General features: G+C 35.8%; 1 protein-coding gene across 1 annotated transcript in view; it reads right to left on the bottom strand.

The window, feature by feature from the left end:
* The window catches only part of LOC128983206 (glycine receptor subunit alpha-2-like), a 70,178-nt gene that overhangs the window by 28,513 nt on the left and 18,603 nt on the right, over positions 1-23,062 (bottom strand). The window contains exon 3 of the mRNA XM_054402412.1: positions 3,984-4,051. Coding sequence (XP_054258387.1) covers positions 3,984-4,051 — 68 coding nt within the window. The remainder of the gene's footprint in view (positions 1-3,983; positions 4,052-23,062) is intronic.

Genomic DNA, 23,062 nt, shown 5'->3' with positions numbered 1-23,062 from the left:
TTCGCTCACTCCGCTCGAAAATGTAAACGAAGTATTAAGAAGGAAAGGTCGTTAATGAATGACATCCGCAGCGTGACGCTTATCAGACGTGCGATCTTACTTTCGTGATGAACCAACTGTCAAAATGTCTTGCGTGACTCTCTATAGTAGCGTCTTGGCTATTTTTAACTCTCCGCATTAATTTCAAAGTGTTGACACGGATACATAAAAAGTTATTGTATTTAGCTGGATGTGAAACAGGTGGCAGTGTTAGTTTATTGCCACAAATCTTTTGTTTTATTAAGAACGAATCATGATATTTTCAAATTAATTGTAATTTCCTAATACTTTTTGAATGGACTACGAATAATGAAGTGATGTAATAAATAAGTACATGACCAAAGTCTGGGAGCAGACGCAGTACTCGCGTACAAGTGGGGTGTGTTTACTTGTATATTGTATTAACTGCATCAGGTAGACTCTTGTTAAAGGGTTGCATTTTCTGACCTACTTCAAACAGTTAATAGTGTGTAGGCCTAAACACTACTGTGGTAGTTTATGCAAGTTACGTTACCACGGGATTTATCCCTTGTAGAACGTTTTGTTTTAATAACAGCAAACTAAAAAAAAATGTCTTTATATGAAATTATTCTCCGTAGTAATTATGCTGAAATGACACCCGTGCCTTCGTAAGAGTCAGCCTAGCCTGTTTGATCACTGAGATCGGCGTCGACATCACTCCTGACATAGTCGGAGCTCTGCTCCAGGGAAAGGGAGCCTGTAACTGTATCAATCAGTCACTGAAGGCCATACTTCGGGCGAAGAAGGTCGATCTCGATCGGCCTTAGCCTTCGGAAGAAAATAAAAAGGAAATCCTGAGTGGCATAGTTGAAGAGACCTATCCGAAGTAATGTGCTTAACAGTTCCAGGCTCGTGTCCTAGGAGATGAGGGGTTTTTAGCCGGTAGTCCGGGGACATTGAGCCCGCGGGAGTACGACACTACTGAGATGACATTGAGTATCTCAGTGTGCGTAAACACATTTTATCCTCCTACCCACAAATAAATATTGAACAAACGTATAATCAAAAAGTCCAGTTCTTTGGGAATTAATACAATATAATTACCATAGTAGCCTAATATGAATTGTGTTAGGTATAAATGGGAAATTTTTATCTAAGTGGGTATACTTGATTAAATTGTTTCTGCTATTAAAATTACTTCAAATTATACTCTTTTTTTGCGAAAGTTTCATTCAATTCACAAAAGATTACTTTGCTCAAAACCACAATAAATGTAACGGTATACAACGAACTATGTTTGACGTTGCAAAACTAGATCTGTATCAGTATCCAATAAGACGACGGAACAAGATGTAGATCCGGCAAATAAGTGACATTAAATGAAGAAGCGAGGCTCAACAATTGTATCAACTCTCTGTGCCGCATCTCTCTCCCACGTTATATATATATATATTTACATTGATTCGAGATGTGATCTTTCAATATCGTTGTAACTCCTCGTGATACAAAAGTGATAAATAATAATACAACATTGATCACAATACCAACACCATAGCAAACCTGCCGAATCCACGAATTTCTAGCCATGTGCCTGTTTGTATTGTCACTCAAATACTGTATATCGTTACATATTTCAGATTTATTCTTTAACATTAAATAACATTATACTAACTGGTCAAACCTGTTGCTTGAAATCGAGCAATTTTCATGTGCGGGTATTACACTAATTGTTCCTAATACGTTATTTTTTTATGTTGTTGCGAATATAAAGTTTTGTTGCATCGGCTATTCTAATTCGTTCATGATTTAGTCCATTGTTAACTGAGGTGTTTTAAAATCATAGCAACATTTTAGCGAGTTTCTCTATAGGGAAGAGGCTATTACCGTAGGTGGCATTAGGCCCAGGACCGATTTACGTTTTCCATGTTGATGTCTCCAGAGGCCAAAAACACCATTCGTTTAAATTTTTATATGTATATAGGCAAAATTATCTGATTTTGATTAAATTTGTTTTAAAGGTTTAAGGTGGGATAAACTTGAATGAGTTCGTGAACCAGCATGATCGGACCATAGGAACGGGGTTTGATGGGGTAAAAAAATGGGTTTTCTCATTTTTGATCCTCAAACCATAAAATATCCCAATTTCTCTTTAGACCTATTTAAAGAGCTTAAAAATAATAATTTAGTATATCAAAGGGTTTTTGTACGGTTATTGGTAATGGAGAAAATTTTAAAAAATGTCAATTTAAAATTCCCATGTTATTCTTATGGAGAGTATTGTCAAATGTTGTAGTTTGCTTGTTTATGGATATGTTTTGATCAAGCTTGGTAGATTTATTTATTTTGTACTAAGCTATCAATGTTTTACTAAAAAACACTCTTTATTAGTTTTTCTTGTAGCAGCAAACCTAGGTACAGTACTCCTTAAACCTAATTTTATTTAAATAGATTTGATTCAGAATCAATTCAGACCAATGGAAATTCGCTTAGTCGCCAGGTATGCTGCAGCGGGGGTATTTTAAAATTTATCTTTACAACCTCAATATTTTCCCATAAACTATTAAGACTGTTTGATCTAAATATGTATTTAGGTCAACAATATGTATTTAGGGATTTAGGTATTTAAGTATAACAATCCTTACTAGCTACGGCAATTCTTAAAGTAAACAAATTTCTTGCTATAGCAACATACCTCTTTGAATGGGTTTTGTATAAAGACAGATTACAAACTAGTCTAATTTTTGTGAAGGGAACTGTTACAAAAATATGAAAAACGACAATGATTAAATTATTCGACTCGCATGTAAAACATTATCTCGTCCCAAAATGGGGCTTCCGTGACGAGTATTGAACGATACTTATTATCACGATAAAAAAAAAAATTCTTCATCAAACTTAAACAAAGTATCTGATATTTCGTAATCTATTCATTTTTCGAATCTAAACAAAATACGGCTGTAAAATTAATTTTAGTGTAAAATTCAGCTCATTAAACTTCAGTTGTAACTTTATTGATGTCAGGCAAAGTATTTTTTGTGTAGCAAAAGTAATTTATATGTCAGGAAAAGTCAGCTGATCACTATTTGTTTTTTGAGTATGGAAATTGACGATTTCCGAAGACCTCAGCTGTATGGAAATGGGCTGTTTTCGAATTCAGAGTGATGAAAATAATGTTAATGACGCCGTTTGTTAAGTAAATTATTAATACCCCCGCCGCAGCAAACCTGCAGACTAAGCGAATTTCCATTTTACTGATTGGATTTACACTGAAATGTCTACTTAAAAATATAACATTTATTCTTGATTTAATTAAATAGAATTAGTTTAACAAGTACTTAGGTTTGCTGCATCAGGGAGGGTAAAACAGTTTTTTTTTTGTAAAATGTGAATAGTTAGTAAGAAATAAAAATATTTTCCAAATTTGATCAAAATATGTTCACAAACAAGCAAACTACAAGAGTTTACTTATTCTCCATAAGAATAACATGGGAATTTTAAATTTAAAATTTTTTGGAATTTTCTCCGTAACCATTAGGCGCATAATAACGCTTCAATATACTAAATTATTTGTTTTTTTAAGCTCTACAAAATGGTTTGGAAAAGAATTGCTAAATTTTATGTTTTTTGGGTCAAAAATGGGAAAAACCTATTTTTACCCCATAAAACCCCCCGTAAACCCCCGTTCCCATGGTCCGATCATGCTGGATCGCGAACTCGTTCGAATAAACGTACGTTTACACGTTTGTACCAAATTTCATCAAAATCGGATCATTTTTGCTCGAGTTATCGTGCTGACGGACATATATATATATATATATATATATATATGAATTTGAACGGATGGTGTTTTTGGCCTCTAGGGACCTCAAAACGAAAAAAAAAATTGGTCCCGCGTCCAGGTCTTATCATGAGTACTACGGTAATAGCTTATTCCCTATATGGGAAATTCGCTAAAATTAAGGTGGTGTGTAGTTAATTGTTACCTCTTTACTTTCGTCGACAGCAGACACCCTGTTGATGAACAACGAAATGGCCACTGTCATATTCTTCTCTGGAACAAAAAATATTTTTTTTAGTTATTTAGGCCTACTATTTACTAAACGATGCTATATTGGAATTGCAACTTGTTGTATCTGCTTATGTGTTAATCATGCGTTTTATTATTGTGAAATATGGACGCATTTAATGTAAAATATATTGTATTTATAATTAAACTAATAAATAAATTATCATGAACTATGATAGTGGTTTATAATAGATCATAGAGTAGATAATAAAACTAGATCATCACAATTTAATAGCACGCCGGTATCCTAACTTTACGTATATCATATATACTGAAACAAAAAAGTTAATAGACCGGAGGTGTACCTATTTTTTCACAAAAATATATTTAGACTTTTTTTTGTTGAAACACTTGCATTACTTCTGTAACTTTTTTGCAGGTTTCAGTCAAGCGGCGTTGCATTAACCCTAGCGGAGATTTCAACGGAGAAGTAATTTAAAGTTTTTCACTCTAAGTTAAATTCAACAGGGACAAAAATTCTGTGTCAAGATGGCACAAAAGTTGAAGCGTTAAAAATATTTATGTAGTGAAGACACTCGCTTTATCTGATAGGGGAATCCATTACCAAAATATACTTTCGAAAATGGTCTTCGAAAACGGTTTTCAAAATATGTAGATTTAAAAAAAGGTTGATCTATGTTCACGAAAATATTAATTGACAGCTTATAAATAAAATACTGTAATATAAACAAACAACATGAAATATCAGGAACCGTTGCAGATAGAAAACACCATCAATCATAATCAAAGCTCAAATAAAGTACCGTCGAGACAAACGCTGAGCGCAAGATTTGCAGCATTGTGCCGCGGTCGTGGAAGAATGCGTGAGCATTTCTCGGTGAGTGGCCTTGCGATCATTGATTATGGTAATGTGGCCCTTACACAGGCCCGACAACTCCCCCTTAAACACTATAACGACCGTCAATATGTTGAGCAACACGTGTGTATACAATAAATCTCAGCGCAACTGGGGTTTTTATTACAACGTATAAGCTATACAGTACTTAGAAAGACCCATTACAAACAACATAGCAAAATGGGAAAAGGAAGCTCAGAAGTAAATATTTTACAACATGGCCTTTTACTGTGCACATTATACAAAGTGGGGTTTTTTTACTCAATCCAAAATGCAAGTATCGAAGACACGTTTTAATAACAAAACAAGCCCATTTTATGTTGTCATCCCTGTATCCTTTATTTCATTACCAATCAGCTAATATGCGTTGTTGCATTATTTATTTATGAGTTTTAGGGTGATTGGAAATGTTATGTGAATAATACTCAACATAGGGTTTTCGTAAGCTCAAAGATAATGTATTGGGCACTAAATAAGTTTATGCCATGATAGGTTTGAAATTAAGTCTCTATGTGCAGTTCCAGTACCTATAAAATGAACCATTAATGGAATTGTAAAAAAAATTAAGGATACCAGATCCTAATAAAACCAACAAATGTAGACCTACAATACATATTTCATTTGCGAAAACACCACGTTTATTGTTATTATTTACAATAAATTCTCAATAACACTAAACCTAACATTAATCGATGCAACAATGCATATAGCTGATCGGAAATGAAGTAAAGGAAATAAGGATACCAACAAATTAAGTTTGTTTTGTCTTTAAAAATCAACGGAAGCTGTATTCATTTGGGTTGAGTAAAAAACACCACAACATAAATACAGTGAGGTCTTGACGTTATATTGTAACTGATCATAAACAAAGTAGGCCTATGTTACTTTAATTTCAATTTTGAAACCTGTAAAATACTACCGACTTCACAGCTGGCTTACTATTGAATTACACCTGAGTAATATTTTACAATTATTATGATGAAGCTGAATCTTTTATGACTGGGAAATAGAGTACACCAAAAATATTAAAAACGTTTGTTGTATTCCACAAAATATATTACCTACAAACTTGCGAAAATTCTAAATATAACTGTAAACCTTCATACGAAGAAAACACTATAATATTACTGCAAAAAGATACCATAATGTACGACAAAAATCAACTCACGTTATTGAAGGCTTACTTCAAAATCAGTGGATATTGTTGTTGTTGTTGTTGTTGTTGTTTGTAATAAATGAAGATAAAACTAAACACGTGGGTAGTGATGTTACAGAAATCGGTATTTAACGGAGAGATTACGACACGTAAGGGAGAAGAGAGAAGGGTCCTCGAGTGAAGAGTCCACCCACTCACTGTGGACCATTGTGTCCTCATCGACAAGCTAGCCCCAGGGTAAGTGGTAGGCCTATAGTGTACGTACATATTCATCATACTGATCACACTACACTGTATACACACACACACATATATGTGTATATATGCATATGTATACATACATATATATATATATACTACTAACAAACACGTCGTGGCATCGATCATACAAATTTCAAATAAAAAGTTATTTTTTAATCTGATAGGCAAAAAAAATAACATATTAGGCCTAAATCCGTTAATATATAATCATTTACTGTAATTTAGTTAAGCATGTGTGACTAACAAAGTTATAACTAAAGGAAAACTTCTTTATTTACGACATTAACTGCCCTTCCACTAAGAGTTTCGGACTACTCACTCTGAAACCACCTGTAAAATATATTTTTGGCCAGGACTCATCATTTAGCAATTAATTGCTGGCTGGATCCTCCACTGTGTGAAAGTGTGTGTGTGTGTTTTTTTTTTGGGGGGGGGGGGGTTCAGGTGAGTCGGTGGCTCAGAGCAGAAGTAAGAGAGCAGTTTTAAGGGAACTTCTGGACTACGTATAACTCAACTGTTAGCAAAACCGCAACATAACTAAAGGCATGGTCCGCAATAAACATTTCAATTTGAACAAATAAAAACTGCAAATCATCCACTTGTGTCACATGTTTTGGATTACACGCTGTTTATTTCTTATGTTGAATGATGAAGAAACTGCTGGTAAAAGCTAGTTATATTTACAAGCACAGCCAAAGATAAATCTAATTCATAACGAGCAATATGAGTATTTTTTCGAAAACTAGGTTTTACTAAAATTGTTGTAAAAAGACGATCCATGATGAAAAAAAAACAACGAGCAAGAAGAAACTTCTTTTAGTAATATATAGCCACTAAAGAGCCACTTTATTAGACCCTATACTATTCTTAAGTGTTATCTTGGGGAAATAATCTTAAATGAAGTTGAGAAGTCGTGCGTAATGCTTTTACTTAGTTTTATATTGAAAGCAGAGCATGTGTGCCAAGATGTTTTGCTCAACCACCCACAACGTTCCCTTCCCAGCAAGCCACAGGTGTGTTTGTAATTCCATCGATTATCCGGTCACCCGCCAAAGCTTCACCTATACCCTCCATAAATCCCGTAGCAGTCCTAAATCACATAAATATAAATGCATGTTTTGCTTATAAAATATGTTTATTTAGGTTTTGTGAAAAATTTTGTTGACTCAGATTTGACAATACAGGGTAGAAAAAAGTACGACGCGGTTAAATATTTCAAAAAATAATGGAGAAACCTACTAAACTTAGCACACAGTTAACAGAAATTAAATATATTTAAATATAAAAAAGATTCGAAACCCTATAACCCCCTGTTCAGATGACGCGAACCAACTCATCTAAACTCATCTAAGTTCATGCAGCTAGTAACACAAGTAAAGAGCTACAAATAGTATGCAAAGTACAAAGTATGCATGAATGTATCACTTTATCAGTATGAACCAGGAGCACTTACCCTTTGTGTTGGTTTATGTTTAGGAGGTATGATAAGTAACACAAGTACAGAGTTACACAAGAAGAGTGCATGAATGTATCACTTTATCAGTATGAACCAGGAACACTTACCCTTTGTGTTGGTATATGTTAAGGAGGTATGAGAAGTGAACAAGTAACACAAGTACAGAGTTACACAAGAAGTGTGTGTGAATGTATCACTTTATCAGGATGTGATACAAATCCTTACCCTTTGTGTTGGTACATGTCGAGGAGGTATGTGAAATGATCTAGTAGCACAAGTACAGAATTACACATAAAGTGTGCGTGAATGTATCACTTTATCAGGATGTGGCACAAACACTTACCCTTCGTGATGATATCGTGCTACTACAATTACACAAAGTGGTAGGTAATGAAGATGTATTACTGACCCTACTTTCGTGACAAACCTTTGTGGGCCCCGTGAATCTCAATAACGACACTAATTTGCATAAGAAATTACTATTTTATTTGTTAAAAGAATATAAAATAAATACACTTTTGTACTATATGTGGTCCCTTCCTCTATAGTGCATGGAAATACTTAATAATGAATCATTCCTATTATAAACTAGCCGTACTAACTGTGCTTCGCAACGGAATAAAACACAGAATAGAACAACATAGTTCTTCTTAACTTAATTATTAGAAACTAAATTGTATGACAGTAAAAAAAATATGACAACAGTGTGACACTAGGAGTGCCAGGTACAGAATGACCGAGTCGATACATAGACTGTCCAACTATCGTGGTGTATCCTCGGTAATCAGTTGATAGACTCACAGACACCGTCTCTCTCTCTCTCCATCTGTATAGATACAGTCAAAGTATTTATGGACGAGTGACAAGTAGGGGCATGACACAACAGTGTGACACTAGGAGTGACACTAGGAGTGCCTGGTACAGAACGACTGAGTCGATACATAGACTGTCCAACTGTCGTGGTGTATCCTCGGTAATCAGTTGATAGACTCACAGACACTACATGTCTCTCTTTCTCTCTCTCTCTCTGTATAGATACAGTCAAAGTATTTGTGGACGAGTGACAAGTAGGGGCATGACACAACAGTGTGACACTAGGAGTGCCTGGTACAGAACGACTGAGTCGATATATAGACTGTCCAACTGTCGTGGTGTATCCTCGGTAATCAGTTGATAGACTCACAGACACTACATGTCTCTCTTTATCTCTCTCTCTCTGTATAGATACAGTCAAAGTATTTGTGGACGAGTGACGAGTGGGGCATGACACAACAGTGTGACACTAGGAGTGACACTAGGAGTGCCAGGTACAGAATGACTGAGTCGATAGACAGACTGTCCAAATGTCGTGGTGTATCTTCGGTAATCAATTGATAGACTCACAGACACCTCATGTCTCTCTCTCCCCCTCTGTATAGATACAGTCAAAGTATTTGTGGACGAGTGACGAGTGGGGCATGACACAACAGTGTGACACTAGGAGTGCCTGGTACAGAACGACTGAGTCGATAGACAGACTGTCCAAATGTCGTGGTGTATCTTCGGTAATCAATTGATAGACTCACAGACACCTCATGTCTCTCTCTCCCCCTCTGTATAGATACAGTCAAAGTATTTGTGGACGAGTGACGAGTGGGGCATGACACAACAGTGTGACACTAGGAGTGCCTGGTACAGAACGACTGAGTCGATAGACAGACTGTCCTACTAACTGTCTTAGTGTGTCTTCTGTAACCAGTTGACAAACTCACATGCAGTTCATGTATCTTTTACCTGATTTTCTTATAGGGATTAAGCAACTACCGCCTAAGGCATGGAAAGACATAGTATTGGGATTGTTATTTTTATTTGTATATCCCCAGGTGCCAATAACCCTGCTCGAAAATGTTGATACATGTATAATATATACATAACTGTCTGTTTGTGTATGTGAACACGATAACTTGGGAACATATTACAAATTTGGTCCAACTTTAATGCAATTTGGCTTGGACCGTTAGGGCTGGAGTCCCTTCAATAAGTTCGCGAACAAGCAAGATTGAGTAAAAAAAATGGAATTTTATGGATGGTTAATTAAAGATGTTTCATGTTTTCTATAAAAGATTTTGTTTCTCAATTTTTTACACATATAAAAATCCCAAATTTTCATAAAAACAATCGTGTGTAGAGGTAAAAGACCTATTATTTTGTTTATGAACAACGTGTTTCAATGACAAGAGGGGAGAAAATGCGATACGAGGGGTACTTACACAGTAAGATCATATGAAAATTCGTTTAGTCTGCATGTTTGCTGCGTCGGGGGTAGTTTTATTCAAATAGGAAACACGAGTTTATTCATTTGATAATAATAATTTGTTTTATCCTACTAATATTATAAATGAGAAAGTTTGGATGTATGGATGTATGGATGGATGTATGGATGTATGTTTGTGACAAGTGAACGCGAAAAATACTGGTCGGATTGGGCTGAAATTTGGCATGATGATAGCTCACATTCCCGATTAACATATAGGCATATTCTTATTTCAAAAATCCTTTCGGGCTCCGCCCCAGTGGCTCTGGAGTTTCCCATGTTAACCTTATGAGAAATGGAATTATTGAATCTTAACAGCTGTTTCAACTAAAAGTTGGTTCTGTTCTATGATGTTCAATAGCATTAAAGTTACAAGGATTACCAATAGGGTGCAGCACTATTATTTCTTTTACATTTATGACAACAGCTAATTTGCAACCAAAAGGTGAGTGAGCGTAGCGAACGAACTTCAACCTGGAGGCGAGTTAGCGTAGCGAACGAGCTAACCTGAAGGCAAGTGAGCGCAGCGAACGAGCTCCAACCTAAACGTGAGTGAGCGTAGCGAACGAGCTCTAACCTAAAGGTGAGTGAGCATAGCGAACAAACTTCAACCAGGACGAGATTGAGCCACGCGAACGAGATAATCTTGAAAATTAAGAAGTTAAACGGGGCAAAGCCCGCGGGTTACAGCTAGTTAAGAATAAATTAACAATCATTTATATTCACGATGTATATTATTTAATATTGCTAATGGTTTAGAATTTAAAGTCTGTATATGAAGATGGGTGAGAAATGGTTCGTTCCCCAGTTTTAACCAACATTGAGGTAATAGATATCTAACCTCTTAGTTTGAGCAGAGGTCTTTAAAAAGCTACGAGGTGTACATTTTAAATAAATGATATAATATATAAGATTTTCTTTGGTTTGATTTAGGTTTGTTTTGACTTAACGTAAAAGAAAACAATGTTAGTGACTCAGACTTAACAGTATTTAATCACTAGGGCCTAAAGTGACTTTTTGCCCTTGTGATGAACTGAATTTTTTCGTCATATTGCATCATTGATTAAGAAACTAAGCTAGAAAACGAAATAATTTTTATGTAAAGATAAACCACTCAAAACGACTTCAAGCTTGTTTTCAATTCCGCTAATGCCTATAAGTAGCTGTTTAGTAAGTAATTCCATCATTTCGTCTATTACGATTGTGTACAGTACATTATACCATCGATATGCAACTATCGACAACAATAGCCTATACCTAATAAATAAATCGATTAATTATTTTGATCGATACAATTAGGCCTACCACAATCGAACTTTTAACAACTGATGATTTTACTCCCTAGTGACTAAAAATGATTTTTACTCCCTGTAGAGTAAAAACGCTACTTTAGACCCGCAACGCATTAATTTAAAACAGCAATTTTTGCTGCAGTATGACGAAAAAAAATATTATGTTATGTTTGGTAAACTCTGACAAATCAAAACAAAATTATATCTCTTAGAGTTTTGTGGTGTTTAAGTCTTCCTTAAACAGTAGATTCAAGTTGTTTCAAAGCTCTAACTCCATGAAACTAGTTAGCAGCTGTTGAAAGGGACTACGTAAACTTTACATCGTGCTATAGCTAGCCATACAACAAAGTAGCCAATAGTTGTTTTATGGTCCGTGCAGTGTATTGTTCAAGTTAAGCATAAGGGATCCTGGAGGCTTCACATTAAGCGTTGCGACGTGGTTGAGACTATGTAAAGGTGTTGGGGGGGGGGGGGAGGGGTAAACAACTACTACTTTACAACATTGTGGAGGTTCAAGCCTTGAAAATAAGTTTAATTAGTATAAAACTAGTCAGTGTACATCAATGATTATAATCCTATAATGTCACTTATTTCAACTACAAGATTGTAGGGATGTTTTTATTTAAAAACAAAACCTATTTGTCTATTCTACACATTGTGCAAATGGAAAAAACTAATGAGCTAGGCCCCGGGTTGTTGGAAAACTCACCACACCACCCGTGTAAACCTATGCATTCCTTAAAATATGAGCCATAGGTAAACACGTAAATTATTCTTATAACATAAAAAATTGTCAAAAATAAGTTTAGGGGTTTGCTAAAGATACATAAACAGTTTTGTTGTGAATTTACTGCGCAAAACTTAAGAAAGAAAAGTGAGGTTTAAAGGTGAGGTTTCGAGGTCGTTTGGGGTGTCATTAAGTCTTTGTAATATCTCAGCGGTGATTTCAACCACTTTATTTTCTCAGTCGATTTTAATAAAGTTTGGTAATGTTAAACCACAACTTTACAAGAGACAAAACCAAAAGTTTTAGCACTTAATAGGTTTTTTGGTTGCATAACGGGGACCTATTAATAAAACACATTGATATTTCAAGTTAGAGTTAGATAGTCTCATTTTAATGGCCAGTCTAAACTAGGTGGCGTTCGCAGATGCATCCACAAAATTGAGCAAGGGTTCATATTATATTGTTTTTGTTATACTGCAGTAAAAACAGTCGTCAGTGATGCATGCGTTGCAGGTCCAAAGTACCATTTTTACTCTTTAGGGAATACAATTTGTTTTTAGCCTCTATGGAGTAAAACTCAGTTGTAAATTTCTATTGTAAACGATAGAATACGTATCGAAATGTGTAACGATTTGCGCATCATAATCATTTTAACTTACAGTCTACAGTCTCTTCCTATAGCATTTTAGCATTGCAGATACATTAACTTCCATTCCCACACTCAACACTGCCCACCTTTACTACTTCCTTCACCACTTCCTACGCCGCGGCCCTGTTTCCTTCCTTCCCATAGCATTTTAGGATTGTAGATACCTTAATCTAATCGTCATAAACAGTTCCCACACTCCGGAAAGCTCGCCTTTACTATTTCCTTCACCACTTCCTACGTTGCGGACCTGTTTCCTTCCTTCCCATAGCATTTTAGGATTGTAGATACCTTAATAAAATCGTCATAAACAGTTCCCACACTCCGGACAGCTCGCCTTGACTACTTCCTTCACCACTTCCTACGTCGCGGACCTGTTTTCTTCCCTTCCAATAGCACTTTAGGATTGCAGATACCTTAATCTAATCGTCATAAACAGTTCCCACACTCCGGACAGCTCGCCTTACCTACTTCCTTCACCACTTCCTACGTCGCGGACCTGTTTCCTTCCTTCCCATAGCATTTTAGGATTGTAGATGCCTTAATCTAATCGTCATAAACAGTTTCCACACTCCGGACAGCTCGCCTTGACTACTTCCTTCAACACTTCCTACGTCGCGGACCTGTTTCCTTCCTTCCAATATCATTTTAGGATTGCAGATACCTTATCCTAATCGTCATAAACAGTTCTCAGACTCCAGACTGCTTGACTTTACTACTTCCTTCACCACTTCCTACCTCGTGGACCCGCTTTCCTCGTATCCCATATAATTTTAGGAATGCAGATACCTAAATCTAATCGTCGTAAACAGTTTCTACACTCCGGACAGCTCGCCTTGACTACTTCCTTCACCGCTACCTACGTCGCAGACCTGTTTCCTTTCCTTCCAATCGCATTTTAGGATTGCAGATAACTTAATCTAATCGTCATATACATTTCCCACATTCCGGACAGCTCGCCTTGACCACTTCCTTCACCACTTCCTACGTCACGGACCCGTTTTCCTCCCTCCCCATAGAACTTTAGGAACGCAGATACCTAAATCTACTCGTCATAAACAGTTCCCACAGTCCGGACTGCTTGCCTTTACTACTTCTTCACCACTTCCTAGGTCGCGGACCCGTTTTACCCCTTCCCATAGAATTTTAGGTTTGTAGATACCTTAATCTAATCGTCATTAACAGTTTCCACACTCCGGACAGCTCGCCTTGACAACTTCCTTCACCACTTCCTACATCGCGGACCTGTTTTACCCCTTCCCATAGCATTTTAGGATTGTAGATACCTTAATCTAATCGTCATAAACAGTTTCCACACTCCGGACAGCTCGCCTTGACAACTTCCTTCACCACTTCCTACGTCGCGGACCTGTTTTCCTCCCTTCCCGTGGCATTTTAGGATTGCAGATACCTTAATCTAATCGTCACAAACAGTTCCCACAGTTCAGACTGCTTGCCTTTACTACTTCCTTTACCACTTCCTACGTCACGGGCCTGTTTCCCTCCCTTCCCATAGCATTATAGGATTGCAAATACCTTAATCTAATGGTAATAAGCAGATCCCATACCTCGAACAGCTCGCCTTGACTACTTCCTTCACCACCTCCCACGTCGCGGACCCGTATTCTCTCTTCCCATAGAATTTTAGGAATAAAGATACCTAAATAAACAGTTTCCACACTCTAGACTGCTCACCTTTACTACTTCCTTAACCACTGCCTACGTCACGGATCTCAAGCTAGTGTCGTCATTTGATTATATTTATGATCCATACCGTTTCTGTTCTAATATCTGTGGAATAATGCTATCAGCTATTTCTTTGTCTACTGCATTCAAAAGTCAACAGCTGATCATATGTCTTTGTTTATGTGTCAAATACTGCTTCCATAAGGATTACATTGAAACTTTGAGACCCAGTGGGGCGGATTCCTGAGAGTCTTTTTTAACGCCACATAGATGTTGGCACTCACCGATATGGTCTTTATCACCATGCAAAATTTGAAAACGATTGATTCAGCCGTCTAGGAGGAGTTTGCGTATTACGAAATGCATAAAAGTCGACGTATAAGAGCTTCGCTCGCTTCGCTCGCTCCGCTCAATTAAATTAGCAGCCGTATTGAGTATTGTAAATCATGTGTTATAACACATGATTGTATGATGTGTATTATAATACACAGTACATAACACTCGATAGCATAAAAAACATGTTAATCTATATAATTAATACGCTACATGAAACTTTGTCGGTTGAACTCCTCCGCCATTTATTAACCGATTTCATCCATTGACGTCTCACTGGAAAGAGCGTGTCGCGTAGATTTGCAAACTGGCCTTACATTTTTGAAAAAGTCCTTTGGGCTCTGCCCCAGTGGCTTTGACAGTTCCCATGTTATCCTTATGAGGAACATAATTGTTTACATTTTGATCAGCTGTATAATTTAATTGCTGTTATTTATTTTTCAATTCAATGAAACGCATTGAGTACATTTGTTTACTATTTGAGTTTGTGTAAACATAACCCCCAAGACGGATCGTGTTAGTATGGTTTTATCTTAAATTTGTGTATTTATGGTTGTTTTGTGTCGCTATGACGGATCGGGTTAGCATGATTCTAACTTGAATTTGTGCATTTATAGTGTTTTTGTGTACCTATAATTTGTTTATTTGTTGTTGTTTTTTTCTTTTAAATGTCTCCGACGCGACGAAAACGAAACATAGACAGGAGGCGTAATCGTGATAACGACCGCAGCTACAGATCAGTGGCGCGTATTAGGCTTAACTCATCACAGTCGGCACCTGACCCTGGACACACTCAACTATTAGGTTACAAATGCGCCCTAACACTACCCCAAAACGACTTTTTGTTCTCAATTGGCCCTCTATCAATGACCTGTGTTGCCTGTACAGCGAGACATTTAGAGAAGGAGAAATCCGGCCGGAATGCTTTAGGTTTATCAATAACGAAGATAAACATGGTCTGAGTTACACACCGGTAATCTTTGAGTTGACTCTTTTAAACTCATTGTAAATATGACTGTTATTCGTTTTGAAATAACTCCTGTAATACATTGCAATTGCTCGAATTCGAGCAACATGTACGCTAGTAACATTTTAATGACAAAACTACAGATGTTTTTAGTATAGTTGGTTATTATAATATTGTTGTTTGTGACAATCATTGTAGTTGATATTTAATAAGACAATGACAACCCCACTAAACATTTGAATACTACATATTTTTGAGAAAATTACTTCTTTTAGAGACAAGTTTTACAATCAGGTCTGGTTTCTAACCTTAAACAGCTGCTGTTTTCCTATCAATCACACAAGAGACATTATAACTACCGGTTGAGCACGACATCCACTTATCACCCAGTAATAAACCTTGTTATTTTATAAGAAAACGCAAGGCCACAATAAGGTATAGCCACAACATGTGGATGTGGATTCACTGTTGTTTGTTGACAGAGGTGATGCACTCGCGTAATTTGCGGCGTAAAATGTCTCTTTGTATCTTGATTCAATTTTTAAATTTAGAGTTGTATTAATTTGTTGTCAAAACGCAGTCATCTCGATGACTAGACCAAAAGCTGTGTTGACGCGCCACAGCGTGTGGAAGTGGATTCACTGTTGTTTGTTGACAGAGGTGATTGCATGACGTCATAATCGATGATGTTTTACCACCGCTTCACCCCCACCCTGTATGTACCACGCTATGTGGTAACCAGTGGACAGACTGAAACGTAAATCAACCATACAGTCAAGATCAGTCGATTGTAGATAACGTATTTCCACCATCGATGTATAATATACATCGATGATTTCCACAAGCTTTATCCTAACAACGCGTCGGCTATTAAAGAAAGTTTTACTGTATGTCATTTTAAAACGTAACTTTAGAAGAATAACCATTCTAAACGAGTCTCGATTAAATTCTACTGAAATCAAAAATGATAATGATAACGGTCTAGGCTGATATAGTTTCGGCGAGACAAAAATTAATTTACATTTAACCTCAGCTGTTAACTATTATTGAAACATCTTCTCGAAAAATTTGGTAAATGGACAGTATTTAACGATAGTTACAGCAAATAAACGGTATCATCAATCTGACACATAGATCCTCCCGCTAAGCATCTCAACGACCCTTTTCATGGTGTGGCAAACGCTAAACCGGATACAGCTAATTTATAAGATGCAGTCGTTTAGGTAATACCACATCTAATCAGATAAAACAATGAGCTGTTGTAAGAGGTGGTTGGTTTTAGGTTAGTTAATGATGAATTTACTTAATTCTTGTGATCACACTCATAAAAATGTAATTTATTTTCATGAAAGTACTAAGGGTTATTTAAATTGTTTAAATGACTGGGACGGGTGGCGTCGTCCTGTAATCCAGCTACTAGGAGGTCACGAATTGTGGATATTTATAGGGATGCACTGTGGATGCGATGCTCGCTAGTGTGGATTAACGTCCGCACTAGTGAGTACAACGACTATTCTCAGTAATATCCTGATAACTAGACCAATTCGTAAATTACAAGGAAAAATGTGGTTCGGATTCCACTATAAACTGTAGGTCCCTTGGTTGCCATTAGCTGTATGGGCTATTAATTAACAGCTGTGTCTAAGGAACATGTCGGCCTTAGTCACTAACAAGACTACAAGATCGCGCCACTCATCCTACACTCATCCTTCACTCATATTTGGGTTAAAATACGCACATAGTGGCGTCCCCATCTTAAATAATTGATAATTGATAATTGATAAAATGTTATGCTTTAAATTGTTGTGTTATTTAAATAATGCTTTGTAACCAATTTCCAAGATGGCAAATCAAAAATAATTAAACAATTTTAAATAACATTCAATTTCAAACAGTCTTAACAGTCATCACTAGGCCCAATTGGAAACTCGTCCTTAAGTAGAGTTTATTTTAAAATATTTAAGAAATTTAAAAAGATTCAAATCTAAAGTTAAACAATGTCAATACATTTCTTTTAAAACGAATTGTAATACATACAAGTGGGTTAAAGAATATTAAAATGTTTTTAGTAACTACTGACACAACTGGCGTGTACCTGAGCAGTACCAGCACTTTCCTTGTATCCTGGGTGTTCTCTTGCACCTGTATGGGACATGTTCAAAGTTTGTTGGCTCCTTTGATCCCAACAGCTTGTTGAGGAAGTTAGACATTGTTTAGCATGGTCGTTAAAACTTGAGCATAACATCTCACTGTGAACCATGATACCCTAAACATTATTTTCATAGAATTTGAAGTAATTGTAAAATTAGGCCGCGTTTGTTGGTTGCGTATATGTTTAATTAAAAGTTACATCTATGGAAGTGTGTCATGATAACTATTATTAAGAATGGCATTGCACCTTGGTCCTAATTATTTCTTAAGGGCTGAGTTAATTTACATTTTAAATAAATAATAGTTATTGTTATACAGTTGTTGTTATAAAAAAAATACATCCCTACCGACTCTATCCAGACAGCGCACTACAACTTAGGTAAGCACGACCTGCTATACCCGTGCTACAACGGGAAGAGTACACGGACAAAAATAATACGGTATGACATCTATCATTCGTTTTAGTAACAAAACTTAATACTACCGCTTAGTTTGGTACCTAAATCATTTTTTTTCCTTCAATTTAGGTAAACCAGAATATCTCTAACTTGAATAATTGATATATATATATTAAGTTTTGTATGGTAAAAAGTTAAGACCTTATTGTACTTACTTTAGTTCAATGTTTGGGGATCAAAGTATAATATAATCGTGAAATTTGCCATAAACTAAATAATCATACTATTTTTTATGTATTCCGTAGTGGTTGTTGGTAAATAGATTATTCCAGAACTGCTTTTGACGTAAAGATAATATATATATATATATATATATATATATATATATATATATATATATATATATATATATATAATATTAACTTTTTACCATACAAAACTTAATATGTTCATAATACAGTACATGTAACATAACCTTTACACTATTGTCAAAGTAAATGATAACAAAGTTTGACGTAGGTAAAGTTTCCATGATATCTGCAGATACGACCCTGTCATCACATTTGACACACTTAACTTGACACTTACTAACCTCGTTGTTTACAGATAACACTATCAACTCCACATTATAAGTCGCATACAGCAAATTACTCTGCTTGAATTAGCGGCAAATGATGAAGCTTAGATCATTTCATTTATGTGTGTTATTTACATGTACAGGTTGTTTATTAATTCCACCGTAGAAATAGCAATCATTACTCAATAGGCGTATTGTTGTACATTGATCAAACTATCATCCCACAATATCAGTTGAACATAACATTCCTCTGATTGTAGCAGTTGTATTTATGTAGGTAACCACAGGGTAGAACTGTACGTTATCTGCATGTATTTTCAATAACACATGTCCAATAACAATTACCTTCACATTACAATTTGATACTAAACTGTCACATTGCTCACTGATAAACATGTAATCTAATATTATCAGTTGCAATGCATGGTGGGTGTGCGGGGCACATAGTACTGTATTGATTGTTTGATAACTTGTATTAATTGTAAATGTAATAGACTAAAATGGCAGTATTAACTTATTAACTATATCGTTAATATTGTAATACCTAATATATTTTTTACATGATGAGTATCCTCATCAACAATGTGTATAGCAATGTGGTTGTTATATTTGTCAACACGTATATTGCCCATATCACACAGGTTTTATACAGTGCTATTCCATTCAATTAAAACTACATTACAGGGTGAATATTATAAGATGATGTTTTAGTAGCGAGAAGAATCAAGGATGGATGAAAGAATTATTTGTTAGCGTAGTAAAAATTACGTTGGTTGTTAGTTGGCCAGAAATCATTTATCAAAGCCTGAATGATCAGGGGAAGTCATATAAGCGTTTTCTTATTTAATGTCTGTATCTGTCACATAAACAATCAATAAGGCACTTTTACCATGATTAGGCCTACTCCATTCTATAATCAAATAAGTTATCGAATAATATTTTTCGTCGTCAATCGTAACTCGTAGGAATTGCATTACTCATAGAGGTTAAAATTAATAATTATCCATTCTATAGTAACTCCATGTTTAGTAGAAGCACAGTCACAGAGGTGCACGGTGAGTCGGTGCCTCAGTAGGTAGCACACTGTCCCGAAGCCCGCCACTGAATTGTACAAGAGTAGGCATACAGTTACATCACAGACAATATAATACTTTAATGTTTATTCCATTGTCTGTGGTTACATTGTACTGGCCCAACTAATAAGTTTTACGCTCAGTCCAGAGGCCTACGTGAAAGAGAAAATGCAACGTTAACAAGTGGCAGTCAACCTAAACAAATGTATCCCCTAATATTTTCCAGTAAGTATTCAATGAGAAAAAAAGCAATAATGATTGCTGAACGTGGAATGCACACGCACAGCCAAAGTGTTTTATTGGTTTGTTACGAAGGCAATCTGATGGTTTTCGTAAGCCTAACGTGCGTAACATTGCGTGGGTCGCTGCGTGCTGCGTGCCAAGAGACATTGCCCTACATAGGCTACACAGCTCCGGCACAACGCGATGGTTTATTCTAAAGAAAACGGCCTGTAACAACCGTAACAATTATTTGGAACTAATTTATTAATATTTTCCAGTTAGTAAACTATATGATGAAACTATATGCTGGTAAAACTATAATACTATATCTTCAACCTCAAGTACTTTTCGGCACTTTGGTATTATACCGACTACGCCTAATAAAAATTACCTAACCCAACCCAACCCAAGAGTGGACTATATTTTTGGTTAGGTTAGGAAGATTTTGTTATTTAAACAAATTAAAATCTTATTTGGAAATTGATTTTACAGTCAACCACAGTCAATTTTACAGTCGGTGTAATACCAAATTGCCATTTTTTCGTTGGGTAACGAATAAACATGGTTTTGATTATACCTAGAGAATATTTACTCATACCGTACGTTTAACCACCGAAAGATTTATCGAGTATCATATTTTTCACCGAAATAATCCGATATTTCCTTCCCATCTCAAAACCGTATTACACTTGAACGTTGTCGTATGTTGTTACAACGGATGACTTGTTGACACGGCTGATTGGCTGACGGTGACGTCATGTTTTATGATCCCCCACGTGATGTACATGTATCGTCAGCATCTTGTAACCCAAGGTTAATCCGTTTGGTTAACAAACTAGCCTTGTCATGTAGGTAACAACCAACATAGAGGTACTAGAAACAGCTTGGTCTAACGGCCTATTGGTTTAGCGGAAATCATAATTTTTAAAGTCAAGGTAAGGGTTTTAATGAATGGTTTTGCTGATGTACTTGTTTAGATAATAGATAATGCTGAAAAAAGACCATTAGTTGAAATTTGTTTTAAATCAACTTATTTAAGAATTTGCAGCGTTTATATTTTAATTAACATTCTCTTTGACTTATAAGTATGAACTTCTTTTATTTAAACAAATATACATATAGATAATTAAGTGTAATTGTGTTAACCCCAGTGTAAACGTGGCTTAATCTTTTGAAACTCTATTGTAATGATGCCATTTAAAGTATTTATTTAAATATGTTATTTGGTTATTACGGTATATTATACAACTGTTTTGCCATGTGGATGATAATTAGATGTTGTAAATTGTTCTTTAACGTAGTTTGGTCAAGTGTTTGGACACAAGTAACTCCCTGGACTGATCCTTGTTTGTAACTAAAACCCACTAAACACTGTTTTACCATCCTCAATACTTTTCATGACTGCTGGAAAATAATAGTGATTTACTTAAATCTAACAAAAACTTCTACATTTTCATGTCAAATTATAAAACATGGTTCGATAAAAAAATAGGCACTGTACGTTTTTTTTTCTTACCCAAGAGTTCTCAATGTCATGGTGCCAAGATTTTGCAGGATGAATGTTGTCAATAATATTTTTTGTTTCCAGGTAGTTTCGTTGTTCTTACAATTTTACAGTTACTTTGTTCATAAATAAGTTAAATACAATGAAGTATCGTATGCAAATAAGCTTCATAAAATTAATATACACGAGATAGAGGGTGACAGGTTCAGGAGCATAAAAGTAATGATCATTAAAAAACTTACTCCACAATTTGTAATGGGGGTTTTAATCTGTTTAACAACGAATAAAACATTAATGTAGCTGGTGATAGCACGAGATAAATCTACATACTTACAAAAGCCAGGTGTTCAAGTGAAGCTGTTATAGGGTCCTTTTTTGGTGTTGTCAAATCATATTTTACAATACATCTTTAGTTTACTTTTGTTTATACATTTTGCTAAAAGGACATTTTATTTTGTATTATAAGTAGATCAGTAAACAAATTGAAAGAAACAAAGCAAACGAGCCTATATGAATTGTCTATAAAAGAATAAGAAACTTAGGCAAAACAACAACATTATTTTTTAACACTGTGGCAATGGCACGGGGATTTGCGTGGTTTGGGAGTATCATACTATGACCTTTCTACCCCTCCCCCCTTTAACCACCCCCATGCCTTACTTGGCTTATATCTAGCTTTATCAACAAGGCTCTTGGCCAAGCATCTAGGCTTCTCACTCTTGATAATCGATCAATTTAAATATGTGATGAAGATAATCTTGGCCTCATGATGGACATGATTTTAAAGTGGAACTTAAAGCCTAGGAAATTCAGCGTGTTGACTTCGGTATATGTTATCCTCCCCCCCCCCCCAAAAAAAAACGCAAGTTATTTGCAGTACATCATGAACTTAAAAAAGATGTCAGTTCGGTAAGATTTTGTAATTATAAAATCCATATTTTATAAAATAGTGCAACATATAAAAGAAGAATAGGTGAAGCATTTGTTTTCAAGTCTAATTTTAAATAGAGGTTGTCCAGTTATAAGTGTTGAACATAAACTACTTGGTAATGGTGATTGTATGACGCTTATTTGAGGTTCACAACCGTAGTAAGAGGATGATGTTGAACACTAATGACCGGATACCCTGTAGCTTATAGGCCAGTGTTCTAATAACGTGTCTAGTGACTTATATTTATAACTTGTATAAGTATGCAATATTATCTTTTCTGTGCTCTTCTATAGTTTTTTGTGTAACTAATGGGCGAAGTGGCACCTTGCTGCACACGAGAGTAATGTTTACGCACGAGCCGTAGGCGAGTGTGGAGAGTTTCTAGAGTGCAGCAAAGGCAGTTTGCACTCGCGTTACACATTATATATTTCCTACAGTTACTATAAGGCATATATATAAATAGTCTT

Source organism: Macrosteles quadrilineatus, unplaced genomic scaffold (assembly GCF_028750875.1).
Source record: "Macrosteles quadrilineatus isolate MER2022 unplaced genomic scaffold, UCM_ALF_1.0 Scaffold_1__1_contigs__length_201487025, whole genome shotgun sequence".
Classification (NCBI taxonomy): Eukaryota; Metazoa; Arthropoda; class Insecta; order Hemiptera; family Cicadellidae; genus Macrosteles; species Macrosteles quadrilineatus.
Note: the sequence above shows the minus strand (reverse complement) of the source record. Positions and strands in the feature narration are given on the sequence as shown.